General features: G+C 33.8%; 1 protein-coding gene across 1 annotated transcript in view; it reads left to right on the top strand.

Annotated features, from left to right (window-relative positions):
- Positions 1-19,200, top strand: part of LOC134848777 (uncharacterized) — a 78,116-nt gene that overhangs the window by 51,672 nt on the left and 7,244 nt on the right. Inside the window, exon 13 of the mRNA XM_063866288.1 lies at positions 3,046-3,098. Coding sequence (XP_063722358.1) covers positions 3,046-3,098 — 53 coding nt within the window. The remainder of the gene's footprint in view (positions 1-3,045; positions 3,099-19,200) is intronic.

Here is a 19,200-nt window from a genome sequence, read left to right on the forward strand (position 1 = left end):
CAATGTTTGTTCTATATACGCGCTTAGTTCCGAATTTAACTGGTCAACCAAAACTTCAAAATCGTGAAGATTTTTTGGGAGCAACATTACGTTCTGTACTGAAAATTGACTGCTGGAATACAATCTTTGCTGCTAGCTTCGAGTCTTTGTTCATCCTTTTTGATAACTAAATTCGAGCCCTTAGCAGCAGCCTGTAGTTCTCCTGCCCAAAACATTTGGGAAAACCAAACCAAGTTTCACATTTACGCTCTTTATGACATTCTGATTCTTTTTCGCTTTGTATCTACTATTCGCATTTACAGACAAATAATATTGGAAAAGAATACTTTCTTGCGGTTTTTTCATTGGCTTACAGAATGCTATGACGATTCACTATTCAAAAGTTAAAAACACAAGTTGAAAAAATAACCCGCGTCATCACAAAGCTTTTAGAAGTCTACCAAACAAAAACAAAAGATACTGCACCGAACAGCCGAAGAGTTGTTTTGAAGAACCGCTGCTCTGAGCTATTGGTTGCGTAAAGTTAAACAGTCAGCTTTGCTTGCGTGGACACAAGCAGTTTCGACATAGGGTATTCCAATACAATTATCAAGCAACGATTGGCTTCACTGTCCTCTACGAATCAGATCTTTGAAAAATCAAAAGTGTACTGAGAACAAAAAAATAACATTTCAATCAAATGTATTAATTCAGGCTACCCAAAAAGATCTTTAGGCTACCCAAAAAAGTTGACATACATGCAAATCAATTTTGCACGAAAAGTTCAATTCATGAAACAAGTCTTTTAACGAGAATTTTTTCGCTCAGCTCGTCATTTAAAATTCAACGCTTACAATTTTAGTTTGTCTTTGAGCTGTAGAACAAAAATTCCTAATTTTGTTCAGGATTTTTTCTCTTTACAGGGGAGACGTTTTTCGTGCAGTTGCATACTCTCCAGCAATTTGAACCCAAATTCTTTTTATCGCAATGTTTTTAGGCTTTTTCAGGTCATCCACACTTTTGTCTTTGACATTGTTTAAACTATTATCTCCCGTCCTCGCCGCGACTGAAACCACACCGCTGTTTGTGACGGTCTCGATACCCATTGGCTGAGAAGCTGCTGTTATTTATAGTTTTGCTTTGGGCAAGAGCTTGCCTAAGTAAGTTTTTTTTTTAATTATTGGATTAAATTTTTCTTTCGTGTAAATTGTCTTCTGTTCCGTAGTACAAATTTTTCATCAAGTAAACAAACTCGCAATACTCGGCAAAGAGTCCCTGAACTCCCAAGACAAATTTTGACAGAAATCTTACCCTTTTTGTTTTCAAATCCCAAATGCGTGCAAAAAATCTTAGAGCCACAGCGGTTGCTCCATTTACTTCCCTGGCATCAAAGGTTGGGTTTGCAATAATGACACCGTCCTTGCGTGAGAATAGCTCTTGCGTTCTCAGCCTGTCCTCCACATATATTTTTTTCAAAATTGTGTTGCAATTTTGTTAGTCACTTGTTATTTTTTCAAATTCCTAACCTTTTCTACTGCTATTTGTGTAACCACGGAACCTGACATTTGAGCTGTCTCAAAACCACAACAAACTTCCTCCTCGGGATCCATTTGAACGAGAATAGAAATATAATGAGGCAAGATGAAATTTTTCAAGCCAGTCAAATGCCCTTTTAAAACTGCCATTGGAATTCAGGTTCATTTTTGAAACCTTTTTTGAAGCTTCATTATTCAATCAAAGGAGGTTCGTCTTGAGCCAGAAGATTTCTTTTAAGATAACTGTTTTTAAGCCAGGTTTTCAAAAAAAAATTCATGAGAAAAAACCTCTGCACACGCAAAAAAGCAACATAGCGATTGTGTAGTAAATGTAGTGATAACACCTAAGCAGTTAAACAAGTCAACAAAAGAGAAAAAAAATCAATTATAACCGCACGATATGTGAACCCAACTGTTTAATGAACAACACATACAAAATTAAGTGAACAACACATGCATAGTCTCTCGAGCTTATTGATTCTACTGATCAAAATTTCCACATAATTATCGAACCTTTGAGTTTCAACCACCAAATTTTTAAAATTAGATAAAATATTCCACAAAAACATCAAAAAAGGTTTTCGGAAATCCTAATTCGAAATGTCTATTACAACCAGAACTTGAAATTTTTTTTATACGGAAACGAAAAAAAATTAGATATATTTGAACATTTCAAAAGAAGGTCAACCTAATTTTCTTAACCTAACTGAACCTAATGTTAAATCTCAATTCTTTGTGATCGTAGGGATCAAATGGGATCTACATGGTGTTTTTCTTGCACTCATAGTAAGTTTTTTAATGAAGTTAAGTTTTGCAAGATCTTGCAATATAGCCTTTCCTTGATTGACTAATAAACCTTATGACAATTTTAAAAATATATAGTACTTTGCAGCTGTCATCTAGAGACAATTGATGCCCACACAAAATTTCGGCAAATTTTTCACTTTATGTGGAGTTATACACGAGTTATTAAGCAATTGTATAGTAATTTTCAATTAGTATTTGATTGATTGTCTTTCGTTTCCAATTCCTTGAAATATTGTGAATCAAACCATTACCAAAGTTCTCGAGTTTGTAATTGTAGCGGCTGCCTCTATCCTGGATGCAAAACCAGCGCCAAATTTTATGTTCTTCAAAAGTTGTTGCTCAAAATTGCTCGTTGATGAAGTCTCCTCACTTCGTCGTCAATTGCGTCATATCTTTTTAGTAATTTGCTCAAAGCTAGACAAAAAAATCTAATACGTTTTTTTCGACACAAAGGTCTTCTATATGATATTTGTTATGACCCATACTAATAATTTTTCGATTTACCTGATTTTGCGCGAAAAATATCAGAAACACCAAAACACATTTTGATTATCCAATTTCAGGTGTCAACAAAACGTATAAGCAAAGCGCATAGTTCAAAGGCATAGATAATTGCTTCAAAATGGTTCTTTCATCAATTCGAAGTAACTACGGAGTTGTGGCCCTTTTGTTCTTCCCTTTCTCAATCGATGATTCAAAATTTTGAATTTTCTAATTTTTCCAGGAACTGGAATGCATGGGGCTGGTGCAGGCATAGAGTGTCAGGAGGAAACGCAGGTAACGTAGATTCAAAAGTTTGTGGTTTTTGATTTTAAAAAATTATAATGACTAATTTCTTTTTCATCAAAATTTGTACTGAATTCAGTTGGCTCTCCAGCCTATGGTAGCCCGTTTTCATGTTCATACCATCGAGGTTAACTCAAGCGCAAATCTAGAGGTGTTTCTCAAGAGTATGTGGAAAAAAAAATTGTCCAACTCTCTGAGTTAGGACCGAGGTGTAACTCATAGAGTAATTTCGGATAGGGTACACCGTCTGCTCGTCACGCTATCTTATTTTCGGCCGGATAGATTCGTGCAACTTCTTAGTCTAATACCGATCCTAATCTTACTCTTATACTATCTAGTCTCAGGTTGTTTAACTAGTCTCTGCTAGGCTCAATAGATCTAGGGTATACTGGTTTATTGCGGCTGCTGAAGTGCTCGGGAGAGTCCAACTAATTTCTAAGTTAAATTCAAATCTCTCTGGTGCTGAAATTACAAGTAACTTCAGCACTTACAAATAAGTGGGTTGTTAGTTAGATGGATCATGATTGGTCAATATTAAATACTTTACATTGGTAAAACATTTAATTTATCCAATCATAAAATATAGTTTAGATCAGGTTCCACCCATCCGGGTTTTACAGAGTTTTTTAGAACAGTTCTTCTGTAATTCAAGGGTGGATGATGGACGTTGGTATTTGGCGAACATCATAATTTTCTTCCGCTTCTTCTTGTGACAACGACTGAGTCTCTGCAACAAAATCAATTCTGATTTCAGAATGGTTGGCTATGTCAGGTTTTTCTGTTCTTCGGGGAGAACTTCCTTTGTGTCTGATCTAGCTTGGGAATGGCGTGGAGATTGTGCGTGGAGGGGATGCCTGGTTACTCGGATCTGTACGTATACTTGAACATCGAGGTGGTCATTGGTCTAGTTCAATGAAGTCCTTTTCTGCGAAGTCAAGTCGTACTCTAAATCCTTTGAGTTGTGATTGTGAGCGGCATATCGATTGTAGTTGGTCATTCTCTCTCGAGTGTAGTGAGGTCGTCTTGTCTTTTGATGTTCGTCCTTGGTGTTGTATTCTGATCTATATATTGCATCATGTGATTTTACATTTTATAAAACTTTTATTAGTTTAATATTTTTTAATAATGATTTTAGTTAGTTGTTTTCACAAAAGCTTTTTGTTTTAGTTCGGTTATTTTGAAGAGTTACTCACCCTTGAGTAGCTCTTATTAAAAATAAAGGTGTGGTCACAAAGCGTGGATGTAGCGCGGTGGGTTAGGCCGGCTATAGAGCATGCTCAGGACGTCCTTTCCTGGTGGGTTAGGCCAGGAGTGGGAGTATGATTTCATGCGGTGTTTGTGAGGGGTCCTGTTATGTGACAACGTTTTATGTTGGGTTTGTTGTGGTTTTACTTATGTCTTGTTGGTTATGTACTTTTTCCAAAAAGCAAATTGTTTGTGGTATGGGTTTGTCTTTCGACTTTTTTGTGTTTTATTATTTCTTTCTTAGACTTTATAATAGTCTTCAAAAGAATAAATTATCCAGTTTTAAACTGGGTTAATCCGGTTTGGGTACCGTTGGTTTCCTTTTCTTAGTCATGCTGTTATTTTATGATTTGTGGTATTTAGTAAGCTGCGTTGGTTAGTTTTGTTTAGTATATGATTCCTTTCCAACCGGGTTAAAGGAAAGTTTGAAACATGTTATTGTATGTTAGAGTTGTTGAGTGTGAAAACTTGAAACTGAAATTCATTATTTTAAACAATTCTTCGTGGGCGAGCTGTGCGAGTGTGGATAGAATTTCTGTGCAAATGAATAAAAATATCAAAAGGTTAGTACTGCAATTGCATTTTATTAATTTACTGCATAGAATTTGGAAATTTACTGCTAGTTATGGGGGAATTTTAAGTTACAAATTTTCATCATAATTAATTTTACTGCTTGTGGGGAAAATTTTAGAAATGAATTTACTGCATTGGTATTAAATTTATAAATTTACAAGTGTAATAGATTAATATAATTTTTGAAATCTGTTTGATGAAATTTGCGATTTTTATTTGTCTTTTGTGGTTTTTGTAGGTGATTGTCGGATGAAGGCTAAAAATCTAAAGAAAACATGAATAAAGAATGGTGAGTTTTTTCAATATTTTAATTAGTTAGTAATATTTACTTAATTCATACTTACCTGTTAGTCGTCGGGGAAAAAACCGTGGGGGAAGATGTCGTGAATTAGTTCTGAAGTCGTTAGTAGTTTAGCTAAGATGCGGATGATATTTTTAGTTTGAAGCAGTGGCCAAAGCAATTGAAGTGCCTTAATAGTGGTTAGTTCTTCAGTGCCTACTGCAAACTCATAAGGTGTGTTTTGGATTAAGTTATATAATTTGTGGTTAAATTTAGTGTTGTGGATGAATTCTAAAATTGGGATTTCTATAGGTTGTAGGAACTCGTGCGGGATAAGGAAGGGTCGGGATTCTTCGGCGTTGAAGGTCTTGGTGATGGGGCAGAAAATGTACATTTGGGTTATGGGGTCATAATTACGAAGAATACCATGGAGGTTAGTGTCTTTAATACAATATGTGAAATTTAGGAAATACGGTGAAGTGTATTTTGAATTGATGAATTGGAAACGATGGTGTGGTTGTCGAGAGGGTGTGTGGAGGTCAAAGTGATTTTGGATGAAACGATAGTAACTGTATGTATGTGTTTGTTTAGTGCGCAACATAATATCGTGTGAGCAGTGTAAATCTCTTTCGTGTGGTGCAAGGAAATGAAAGGTTAGTGAAAAGATTTGGAAGCGTTCTTTAAAACTTTCGTATGCTTGTGTGTTTGTTAGTGCTTCTGAAATAATGTGATCAAACTTTCGGTCGAAGATGTTTAGTGTAAATACATATGGTGTCTTGATGAAAAATTTCTCGGTGATTTGTGGATTAGCGAAGTGATCGTCGTCTAGGAATTGATCTTGGTTAGCTCTAATGATGTTGTGATCGTAGTATTCTAGTGTATATTCGTTAGCTCTAGGTGCAGTGTGTATTTTTAGTGATTTTTTATATCCAACGTAAGTAAACTGTCTAGCGGTTAATGGTGTAGTGAGTTGATATAGCATGTCTTTGTTTCGGTCTATATCGATGGAAGTGCTGGATAAAGGTAAGCAAAGAGGGTTAGTGAAATGATAGTATGAGGTCCAAGAGAGAGTGGGCATTAAAACGTATTCATCTACAAAGTTGCGTGTTTCGTTAGCGTCGTGAGGGGTGTTTAAGGTGTATTGTGGAAATGAGGGTAAGGTGATAGCTAAAAATTCTTTAGTGTTAGTATGCTGGGGGTGGTTGATGTATTCACGGGCTGTTCCTGGTTTTGCTGGGAAAGGATGGTTGGGGAATTTTCTTTTAAAAGTGCGGTAAGCTCTGTTAGTGTTTAGTGAAGATATAGTGGATGTGGATGATGGTGTTAATGATTCAGTATAATTTGAAGAGGGTGTAGGGGGATTGGATGAATTTGTAGTGGAGGAGATTTGGTTTATGGTCGGGGTGTTAAGGTGGTAGGGTTGTTGTTGGAGGGTAATAAAATTATCTAGCTCTGGGGAGATTCGGGGGGTGTCTGGAGAATGAGATGATCGGTCAGAATGGTATGAGGAATAGGTTGGGGTAACTTGGGAAGCATAAGAGGGTGTGGGAGTAATTAGGTCAGGGTTATTGGATAATATGGGTTGAAAAGGGGGTTGAGAAAAATTAGAAGGGTTATGAAAATTATTGGATGGGGATGGTTCTGAGTCGGCGAATTCATCGGGGGTTTCAATATTCGGGTTATTTAGCTGTGAGATGGAGTATAAAACTGAGATGTGTGAATTAGTGTCGGAATTCATGCCTGATGTTACATTACTAGATGGAAAATCGGGTGGCGGAAAAGCAAAAAGTGGTATTATTGGGATTGGAGAGGTAAGATTGGTTGGATGGGAATTTGATCGGTGTAGTGATCCAAGTTGGCGGCTCATCGTGGGCTAAAAAAATTATTATTTTGAGATTGAAAAGCGGTGGTATGGGGCTGTTCAATAATTTGTTCATAAGTATTATCATCTTGTGACTGGTGTGTCATTATATGTTGGATGGGACTTTGTGATGTGGTGAGTCGAAAATTTGGATTATGTGTGATAGCTAAATTTCGAAAATTTCGTGGGACTAGGGATAGTGGATGGTTATTTGGTAGGGGTGGTAATTGTGGTACCGTTGGCTGTGTGTCGACATTGTTATGTTCTTCGTCGTATGTATTCTGTCGTGTTGTTATTTTTGTGTTATATTCTTTTATTTGTGCGTCTAAAAGAATTTTGTTTATAGATGTCGAAAAAATTCCAAAAAATCCTGCAAAGAGTATGCGTGCTACGCTTGCTTGTCTGTTTACTTGTGTGTGTATAGCACATGTATTGTAGATTCCTTTTAAAAGTGAGAAAAGAAATCCAATAAAGTTAAACATTGCGTATAAAATAGTCAATTTTTCTAAGATGTAGTAGGGCCATCCTAGAAAATCAAGGATTTCATTTTTGAGTGTAACAAAGCTAAAAATGTTAATTGGTGATATATCTTGGGGACGGTATTTTTCACCGTTTAGATATATATAATCTTTAATGTCTTTAAAATATCCGCTATAGTCTTGCGTGTAGATATCGGCAAATCCTGCGGTTTCTGCAAGTTTGCGTAAGTTTTGGTCTATTGATTGTCTTTGTATAGTGTCCATTTGTGTTAATAATTCTTGGAATTGTTGTGTTCTAATGTGATGTTGAATATCTGATTTTGAATAGATTCCTATTGATTGTAAGTCTATATTTGGGTTTCGAGCGATAGCGCGAATGCTTTCTGGTGAAAATTTTTTGAGTGATTGCATTAATGTGGGATATGGAGTGAGAAGATAATATTTATTTTCATCAGGGTTTAGTTGTACTACATTGTGGCTATTTTCTGATCCACATGGGACTGCGGTATCCCAGAAATAGGTTCTTCGTGAAAGTGTATCCACGAAATGTACTTTATTCTTATAAAAGATAGGGATTCTTTTATAACATCGTTTATCTTCAAAAACGTATAGTGGTGATACTTTTTTAGTACAAGTATAAAACCATAAGATGTTTCCTTCGTAGTCTAAAAAATTTGATCTATTTCCTGATAATAAGTATCCTGCGTAGGGTATTTTTAAATTTTTAATACTGCTAGTGCAAGTGATTGTAATATTTGTGTTCGTTCTAATTCACATAGTTGGTGTAGTGTTTCTAATTCGGAGAGTGACATTTCTTGAAAAATGCGGCTAATTGTATAGTCTAGTTTCATATCCAAATGAATATCATAGTGGATATTACCGAAATATGTAGTATTCATTAGTGATAATTCTTGTAAGCGTGTGCTTCTGGTGTCATAAGGTTTTAGATGTCCACCAGGTTGTCCGTTGCTTTTTTCAAAATTAACTGGTATATAGGATGTTCCTTCGTTTAGAGGATGACCTGTGGCATATGGGTCGATTTTTACTTTTCCAGTGGTCATGTCGAATCCTTTTTCGTATTCAACTAATATTTCAGAATATTGTGTTTTGTGAAGTGGGTTTCTGTATTTGCATGCAAGTTCTGTTTCTTGACATATTTGAAAACGTGTCAATTTATTTTCTATTTTGTGAATGTTTCTAAAATCAGTACTTTGTTTTCGTGATGGATTTACTTGTTCCAATGGAATTGATTGTTAAAAAATATTTTTCGTGAAATTTTATCATACGAGCGTGTATTTTTGCTACTTGAAATGTTGTACATGTATCTTCGGGGAACCAAACAATTGTTGCTTGTGTTCTTGTTGTAGGGTCGCAATATCCTTGATCATTTTTACAAGGTAGTCGGATTCCTTGATAGATCATTGTATTATCAGATAAATCTCGTGTGAGTTGTATTTTTTCGAGTTGTATTTTCCAATCGAAAAACATTATTTCTTGGTATCCTTTATTTTTCGTGTCTGCTTTGCAGTTTGATGGGTTATTTATACCAATGTGTGGTATCCAATGTTTATCATGTAGGTCATAGGTTAATCGTCCGTGTGCGCCGTTATACGGGTATTTTTCGTCTAGTTTTATATGTCCTTGGTGTCTTTCAAGTTGTGATTGATGTACAGAGTCTGAAAAAACTTGAAAATTAACTAATTTTCTTTGGGAGTTTTTATTTTGTGTGATGTTTAGTCTAAGTAATTCATTTTTACAATCGTCGGGATTGAGATGTAAAAGACGTTCTATATTACTTTGATAGAATGATTCATGGTCAAGTCGGTTTTTGTTGCCGTTGGAGACTTGTGAACAATGTACTTTCTTTTCGGAAAATGTTGCTGTGAATTTATAACCTGTAACTGTTGTTGCTCGGGCTTTTGAATAGAGTGTTGCTATTATATCTGTGGTTTCTATAGCTTGTGGTTCTGTTTCACATTGTGATACTTGATTTATTGCATATTTGTGTAATGTTTTTTGTTCATTTTCTTCGCAATCGTAATGTGTTACTAATAAATCTTGTGGTCCTGTACGAGGGGAAGGGTTTATGTTTTGATTTGAGGTTACTAGAAAAGGGAGTTGAAGAAAAATTAATAATTTTAGAATATACATGTGTATGATAATCCTGAGTATGGGTTATAAAATGTAATGTAACCAATTGTGTTTTTGGTGTATCTGTCGTATTTATATATTACTTCAGTAGTTATAAACGGTGGTGGTAGTGATTGAGCTGTTATGTTAGGTGGATTTAATGGGTAGGGATGTTGTGTAATATTGTTTAATTTAACTGTGATTTCAAACTTTAATTGTAAACTGTTTTGTTGGAGTATTTGAATATTGTGATCACGGATATCGTTGTGAATATCTTGGCGATATTGTAATCTATTAAGTGCCCAGTTATGAAGGCGGTTACTTTCTTGATGCTGTCCAAATAATGGTGGAGGTGCTGTGAATGTATTCCAATCTAATCTTAAAGGAATATTTATTGATGATTGTTCTCGATATCTGGCGTCGAGATTATTTGGAAAATTTAAGTTAAAGGGTAGTGGTGAAAATTGGCTTATTGATGGTGTTGATGGTAGTGATAATGTTTCTGGTAGTGATGAGGATGTTGTTGTATCCGTAGAAATATCTATGGGGTCATTGACTAAATTTGGTTCACCTTGTGTAAATGAATGTGTAGTCCAATATGGCAGTCGTGATGTTAGGTTTGGGGGGTTAAAAGGATTTTCACGTATTTGTTCAGATGTTGGTGTTGAACCTAAGTAATCTGATGGTAAGCTTGAGGTGCTACGTTGTGAAAAAAGTGTAGGAGTTTCTGGTGTGATACCAGTGGTGTTTTCTGGAGTGGTTTGTGATGGGGATTGAGGTATATCAAAATGAACTCGGGGAGTTTGAAAATTTCTATTTCGTCGAGGATGTATAATTTGTCTATTTATTTCTGTTGTGTTTTGGTTTTGACTAGGATTTCTTATTCTATTTAGTTCTTGTGGTAGTGTTGGGTATAGGTTATATGTTGGTTCGCTTAGAGGTGCTTGTCGTTGAGCTGGTTCTAGTGGTTCTGATAAACGAGCGTGCCGTTCTTCAAAAGTGTATGGATTGTCTTGAAAAGAAATTCGTGTAGATGTTTGAGGATTTTGAGTAGTTGAAGGTGGTGTTGGATTATCTTGGGATGATGTCGGTGAAGACTGATTTTGTGACTGTTGGGTAGCAATTTTTGATGGATTTTTGAATTGTTACTTTAGTGAGAAATTTTGTGTTTATTATAATATTCTTCCAAAAAAAGAATTAGAAGGACTGTTGCTAGGGCAAATGTGAGGATTGCTTTCTTTATACATTTACAGATGGTCAAAATGAGGGATGATAAGAATGCTATGAAAATTACAAATAATAAAAAAATATCGGTTCTACTAAAAATTGTCCGTATCATTTAGACAAGTTGTTAAAATCGTACCTGTGGATATATTCAAGGGTTTTGGAAAGTTGGAGGAATAGTTCGAGTATTGTATAGAAAATTAAAAAAATGTTACAAAAAATGATTAGGATTATTAGAAAATATTCAAGTATATCAAAAAGAAATATTATAAAGGCTTCAAGTATTGAAAAAAAATGTTTAAAATTTATAAGTATTTGAGCAACTGTTTGAGAGAAGAGCATTTAAGAAATGATCTCTTGGTCGAATATTTTTTGCTGTTTGAGGCGATTTTCTAGTGTGGTCGAATTATTTATTAGTTTTTTGACAAGTGGGTTGAGTTTTGTAAAAATTTGTTGGGGGCAATTTTCGTGGTGACTGGGAGGTCGTCTTTTTCTTTATTTTTGTTTGTCAAATGATCCGGGGTATGGTGAAATTTTTATACTTTAGGCTAATTAAAATCTTCATTTTGTTACTTTAGGCTAAGTTATCAAATTTGTTTTGGGGGTATTCGTGGTCTGAGTTGGGGAAATATTGTTGATCTTTGGGTTATTAGATAAGGGAGGGGTACGGTATTATGGTGATATTTATTTTAGCTGTCAAGTTGGAGTGGTTTGCTTATTTTTGACCTGGAGGTTGTAAAGTTATAGTTAGAGATGTGCCTGGAGTTCTAGATTATTCGTCTAATTGATCTTAGTTTGAGTTAGAGAAAGTGGCGGATTGGATGAATCCTATTGGTCTATTTTGAACTAGAATTATTGCGTACTTGTGAGCATGTTATTTTGAAAAATTGAAATGAAAAATGTTACGGAGGTTTCAAGATCGTGAAGTATAAAATCTTAAAATTACTTTTTAAATTCTACTTTCTTTAATATTTTAGATTGGGGGATGAACATTTTGTAATTTTTACGTGGTTGATTTCGGAGTCTTGTTGTTTTTCTATGTTCTGATTTGTCTATTTCTTCTTGGGGTATTATTTGTTCGGTCATTTTTCTATTTTTTCTTTGTTTTGGAGATTCTTTATGGTTTTGTGTATTGATTTTTGTTGCGGTTGGTTTTGTGTTTTGATTTTCGGTGGGGTTATCATTTTGTTCTGTGTTTTTCAGATGTGGTTCATTTTGAATGATTTTTAATCCTGTGAAAGAATATAATTGAGTTAATTCGCGGAGTGCGTATTCTTTTGGGTAATAAGGTAATAGGTTGTTTCGATGTTGAACGATTTCTTTTTTGTTTGAGTCGATAATTTTATATGTGACATCAGTGGGTTTTGCAATTATTTGGTGGGGTCCTTTTCGGAGGGGTTGTAATTTTTTAGAAATTCCTTTTTGAGTATTAAAATTAGGTATTAAAACAAATGTTCCAATTTTTAAATCGGAAGCTGGTGTAAAGCGTGAATTGATTTGTTCATTTATGTTTTGTCTTTGTAATAACTTTTTCGTAATTTTTTGGTAAATTTCATTGTGTTTCTTATCTCTATTTAAAATCCATTCGGTGTGTGTACCGGAGGCTAATTTAAGAATTTGTGGGTGATGAAAATGATCTTCATCGTGCGTATGTAATGGGAGGTTATAACAGATTGAGTCTTTATTTGGTTGACAATAACCTTGTGCGTTTTTATGGGAATTTGCTGTAAACATTATTGGTTTGCGTGGCTTTTGGTTAAAAACCATTTCGTATGGTGACATTCCTAAAGTTGTCGTTATTTGTGAATTATATGCTAAGGGAAATAATTTTACATCTGCTGACCATTCGGTATATTTTGTATCATTTCCGTTGATGATACATCTAAGATATTCTTGTAGTGAACGGTTCATACCTTCGACTAAGCCGTTTGTCCAAGGTGCATGAGATGTACGTGGTTTGTGTTTAATGTTATATAAATGACATAGTGTGATAATTTCATTATTTATGAATTCTGTACCGTTGTCTGTAACTAAAATTTCTGGTAGTCCGAATTTTGCTATCCAGTGTTCATAGAGTGTTGTGTAAGCGTAATAAGCGTTACAATGTGGTACTGGGTTAAGTGCTACATAATGTGTAAATGCGTCAACAATTACCATAATGTAGGAGTTTCCTTCTGATGAGGGTGAAATTGGTCCTTTAGTATCAAATGAGATACGATGGTTAAAGTACAAACTTTGTCCTTTAAAATCTTGTTTTTGTGCTATTTGTTTTTGATTTGGGTAAGGTTTATTCAGTTGACATACTATACAATCATTGCATAGTACTTTTATCCAAATTGGTGCATTTGGGAAGTAAAAATTTTGTATAAAATTTGAATATGTTTTTTTCTGATCCAGAGTGTCCTTTAAAATTTTGTGTATGTGAAATATTAAAAGCTGTAAGAATCATACTTATAGGGAGACAGGGGACTATGGATTCGTTTAAGTTGTATTCTAAAAGGTCTGTATTTTCGTTAATTGTTGTGTTGTTAAATTTGCGAAAGTATCGGAGGAGTGTTTTGTTTCCTAGAATGGTTGAATCTGCTTTGATAGGTTTATTTTTATATTTGTGCCATGATTTCAGTTGTCGAATTACTGGGTCAAGGTTTTGATATTGTTTCAGTGTTGAAATTGTAATTATTTCTGTTGGGGGGAGAAAAATGTTTTCGATTTCTAATTTAGATAAGGGTATTGTATCAAGTGGGTCGTGAAGGTCAAAAACTTGATTTATTGTGTATTTTGAATCATTTGTTTGTGGTCCTGATAAATTTATTTTATCAGTTAAATCTTCTTTTTCAATTAGTGGAAAATGGTCTTTCTTAGGCAGGTGTTGTTTTGTTCGTTTTTGTTGGGTGTTATTTTTTATCCATTGAGAATATGGGATTGGTTTGAAAGTTGATGTTCCAAGTAAATCAACTTCATAATGATTATTTTGACAATCTAAATAAAGTGGGAAATGTTGTAAATTATTTATTTGTGATTGTTCAATATCAGTTTTTACTGCATATTTGCATTCCAATCGGGGTGATGTTTCGTTTTCTGCAAGGTAGAATTTTATATTTTTGGGTATTTCAACTGTTGTTTTTCGTGTAAGTAATTCAGGTGGTGTATTTCGACTTAAGGTGTCTGGTAGTGCAAGATTTTTTCCTGCAGTCCAAACTATATGTAAGTTTGGAAATTTCATTAGAATTAGTTGAAATCTGTAAACTCGGTGGTTTGGGTTAGATTTTTGTGTAAAGAGAAAGATGATTGGTTTATGGTCTGTGAATAGAACTGTTGGATGTTTTGATCCAAGTATCAGAAATTCATATTCTGTCAGTGTATATATTATGGCTGTACATTCTCTCATTAGAGTTGAGAGTCGTAGCTCTGCTTGAGTGAATAATCGAGAATTTGCTGATATGAGGTTCATTTTATTTGTACCATTATGTGATTGTAATAGTGCTGCACCGATGCCAAAGTTCGAAGCATCGCACATTGCATAAAATGGTTGATCAGGATCTGGAATTGTGTTTGAAATTTGTTCAGTTAAAAGTTTCTTTATTTCATCGAATCGTGTTTGATGTTCTGTATTCCATTCAAAATTATTTTGTTGTCTAAGGATGTTGTAAAATGGTCGTAGATTTAATTGCATTTTATAAACATATTTACTTAAAAAGTTTAACATTCCAAGGAATTCTTGGATTTTCTTTTTATTTGTTGGTGGTTGAAGTTTTTGAATAGCGTCAATGCGTGATTTCAGTGGAGTGATTGTTTTTCTTTCTATGTTATGTCCTAAGAATTTAACTCTTGTCAAAAAGAAGTGTGATTTATCGGGGGCGGCCTTCAGATTTTCGTTCTGAAGTATTTGGTGATATTTTTCTAAAACATTGAACATTTCGTCTTTTGTTTGTGATTGCATAAAAACATCGTCTAAATAGGTGATTGCGTTTTTCTTGAGTATCAGTGGTCTAAAAATTTTGCTCATAAAAGCTGAAAATGCTGCTGGTCCTATGGATATTCCATAGAATAAGCGGTTGAATTCATATTGTTGGTTTCCGATAACAAATTGTGTTAAACGTCGTGATTGTTCATCTAGTGGAATTTGATTGTATGCACTATTCATATCGGCGGTTGTAAAGTATTTGCCGTTTATTTTTGTTAAAATAACTTGTATTGGTTCAATAGGCCAATTACATTTTGATTCATCTATGAGTGAATTGAGGTATCTAGCATCGAGAACGATTTTTAATGATTCTCCTTTAGCTAGAATGATAACGGGGTTGATGAATGTGTTGCCTTTTGGTTGTTCTTCTTTATTAACTGGTGATATAATATTGTACTGTTCTAAAATATCGAGTAATCTGTTTACTTTATCATGTAAGTGAATTGGTACTTTACTTGCTCTCTGTTTTTTGAAAACTGCGTCTGGTTTTAATGGGAGATGTAGTGATGAACTGATTTTGCCAACATCGAATTTTGATGTTGCATAGACTGATGAATATTTTATTAGCTGTTTGGCTAACTTTTCAAATTCGTCTTGTGTTATTTGTGAATGTTGGAAATTAAACATTGTTAAAAATTTTTGTTGGTCCTCTGTGTAGTTACTTATATTGAATGTAGGTTTGAAATATGGAGTTTTTGTGAAATAATCCGTATTTCTGTTTTCGTTACTTATTATATTATTTATAGATAATTCTTCATTAAGAATTGTAGATTGGCAAATATCTAGTAATTGGAGTATATTATTTACGCGATATGCTTTTTCGTGTATTGGTGATATTGTAGCGTTGGTTTCACAATATCCTAAAAGTCCTAAAGGTAATGTTACTTGGTAAGGTGTGTTATTATAGACATGTAAGGAAATGATATCGGAATTCGAATTTTTCAAATATTTTATGGATGAGATTGTGATTTTGAAAAATTTGTGAATAGGTTTGAATTCAAAATCTGACATATAAAATTTTTGTTTGTTTTGTTCTTTATCATATTGGTGAACTTGTTTGATTGAAAAATTATAGATATTTCCTGATAGTGGTTTTAGGTGTTTTCTTTGTTGGTTAAATATCGGGTAGAATTTTGAAAAGAATGGTGGTTGTTTATTTAATCTTTGAAAAAATGTTAAGGATGTTTCTTTTGTTTTGTATATTTATCTTTGATTAATATTTTACTATTTAGTATGTTAATTGTTGGTATATACTTCGAAATAAATGGTATTCCAATGATATTATATTTAATGTCAGTGATATGGAATATTTGTTTAAATGGCTTATTTAAAATTTTGCTTTGTTCCATTGTTCTGGTGGGGAGGAGAAATAATTGGATTTTTCCATAGTTTATCAATGTTGATCCTTGTGCTGTTGCTAGTTTGCTGGAGGTTTCAAGAGGTGTTAGCTTTGGGTGTAAAGTTTTTATTTCATTCCATGTGGGGATGTTTATTATGTTTGATTCTGCTCCTGAATCAATTAAAAAATCTATTTCAAGGTCTGGTGGTTGAAATTCTTTATTTTTTGGGCTTTCTAAGAGAAATGGTATTGTCCAAATTTTTTCTTTGGGTTGTTCTTTTTGTATATTTTGATAAATGTGGTTTGTATTCAAGCATTTTGTTTTGGTATTTTTATTGGTTTGATTTGTAGTGTTAATCTCATTTGTTTCTTGCGTCGTTGGTGTGGAATTTATGGGTGTAGTGTAATAATTTTGAAGAAATTCTGATTGATTTTCATATATGTGTGATGAAAAGGGTTGTTCATATATGACAGATTCATAGTCATTTTCGACTTTTATCATATTGATAGAAAGAGTGTTTTCAGTATCACTTTCTGAATCTGATGATGTACAGTTTATTTGATTGAGTTGTAACGTATCAGTTACTGTGTCATCAATACCTGGAGGGTCTGATGTTGTTTCTGGATTAGATTGTACTTGATTGATTTGTCTTTGATGTTTAGGTGTACTACTTCTGTGGCGATTATTAGAATTATTATAGTTATTATTATTCCGGTGTGGTGATTGGGAATAATTTCTATAACGATTATTATAACTTGGGTGTCGATTTTGTGAATTATTTCGCGATCTGTTTTGGTAATTATTGTTTGGTCTGTTATAGTTCGATCTATTATATGAGTTATTCCTTGATCGTTTGTTCGGGTAATTCTGGTTTCGGTTGTTTGAATAACTTCTATTTCGATTATAGGAGTAGTTTCTATTCCTATTGTATGATGAATTTCGTGATTGGTTGTTTGGATAGTAGTTATTTCTTGATTGGGAATTAGATCTAGAAACAAATCGTTGTGTATTTGAATTTGATCTGGAGTAGTTATTTCGACTATTTGGTCTATTGTAGTGATTTTGTGATGAATTGTTCGTGTTTCTTCGTTCTGGTGATCTTCCTCTATAACTTGAGTTATATGGGGATTGGTTTCTTGTATAACTTGTATTGTTCGGAAGTGGTTTTCCTGAACTGTTGTTGCTGTATACATTTTTGTTTGGTAGGTTTTGATCTTTTTTCATGTATTGATAGAATGATTTATTTGGTTCTTTGTATTTTTGAGGTTTATTTTGATTATCTTGCTGTTTTTGTCTACATTCGGAAATACTATGTCCGTATCGTCGGCAATAATTACACCATTTTTTGAAAGATGGTTTGCCTTTAAAGTTCGGGTTCTTTTCGTAAATATTGAGTATTTCAGTGATTTTTTCAACGAGGTCTGTTTCTGATTCCTGTATATTATTAATATTAGTGGGAGTCGTTTCAATTTTGTTAACGTATTGTAATTTCAGATTTTCCGTTTCTTCTAGTTTCATCGTGATTTCTGCTTGTTCTAATTTGTCTACTAGTTTTCGAAAATCTAAATCGGGTTCTCGAATTGAAGAAGGATGGGATGCTCTCTTTTTTATTGCTATTTTCCTTAATTGTGGTGTTAAGGTCATCATTAATATTTCTGTCATCTTTGTGTTTTTATAGTCATGTGTATTTAGTGAGTATGCTTTTCGAACTAGTGTTTCGATTCGTACTGCTATTTGCTTGATGGTTTCGTTTGGTAATCTGCGAATTTCATTACATAAAACTCTTTGTTGTTGTTTGTTTCTTTCGGAGTCAAACATTTTTGAGAATTCCTGTGTAAACCTTTTCCAGTTTGATTTTATTTCTAGAGGTAGTACTGAAAACCATTTTTGGGCTGCGCCATCTAAGGTTGTTTGTATTAACGCTGTGCGTCGATGTATCCAATTTTGATGTAGTGGCGTATTAATTGGTTCAGGTCCTATATTTAAAATCAGGTTTGCTGTTACTGCATTTAAATAATCTTCTACAGAGTATTCAGGGTCTGTTCCTGTGAAAACCATTAAAGGTTTGTTTGATGTTATTGATGATCCACCCATTAGGTATGGATTCATTGTCATTTGTAGTGATTCTGCTGCATTTGGCATTTGAGAAAAATTTGAAAGTTGGTTTCTTGTTATTTCATGTTGTTGGAGATAATATGGGAGTGGTATTTCATTTTGCATTTGTGATGGTTGATACGAGTGTGCAGTCATTGGATTTTGTTGTTGAATTGGTTGAAAAGATTGTGTATTAATTGGATTTTGTTGTTGAATTGGTTGTTGATGTTGTGCATCTATTGGTTGTGGAGAAAAATTCCTATGATTTGTACGTGTTTTCTGTATTCCTTGTCTACGATATTCTTGAGTATTTTGTGCAAATATATCTGGTTGTAAAAAATCATCATCTGAGGATAAATAATCCATTTGATAAGATGTTTGTTTTTTATTTTTATTTTGTTGAAAAAATGGGTAATTTTCACTATGATCCTGTGGAGGATTTGGTGGAAAATTTTTGGAATTATATTGGGCCGTTGGGTTATCCCAGTTTCGAGGTTTTGTATATTGATTAAAATTTATTTGTGGTTGATAATTTGTTTTTGATGGATGTGTATAATTATAATTATGGTCTGCAAAGTTGTTTCTAGTGAATGTTTTGCGTGTTTTTGATGGTATTGTCATGGGTCTGTATGTTTGGTAATCCATATGTGAATATTTAGGGGCAACCGAAGGTTTAACGGTTGATTGTAAGGTTACCTGTGTTTGTGAAGGATTTGTATTTCTTGGTGTTGTTAAATTTGGGCGTATTGGTGAAATACTTTGTTGTGTAGTTGTTGTGTGTACAATTTCTTCATTTATGAAGTGTGATGGTGTCTGTATATCTTGTTGAGTAAGATTCCTAGTTCCATTGAGGTTTTCGTTGTGTATGACTGTAGAGTTTAAACTATTATTTTGTGTATCGGG

The sequence above is a fragment of the Symsagittifera roscoffensis genome, chromosome 6, assembly GCF_963678635.1.
Source record: "Symsagittifera roscoffensis chromosome 6, txSymRosc1.1, whole genome shotgun sequence".
In the NCBI taxonomy this organism is placed as follows: Eukaryota; Metazoa; Xenacoelomorpha; order Acoela; family Convolutidae; genus Symsagittifera; species Symsagittifera roscoffensis.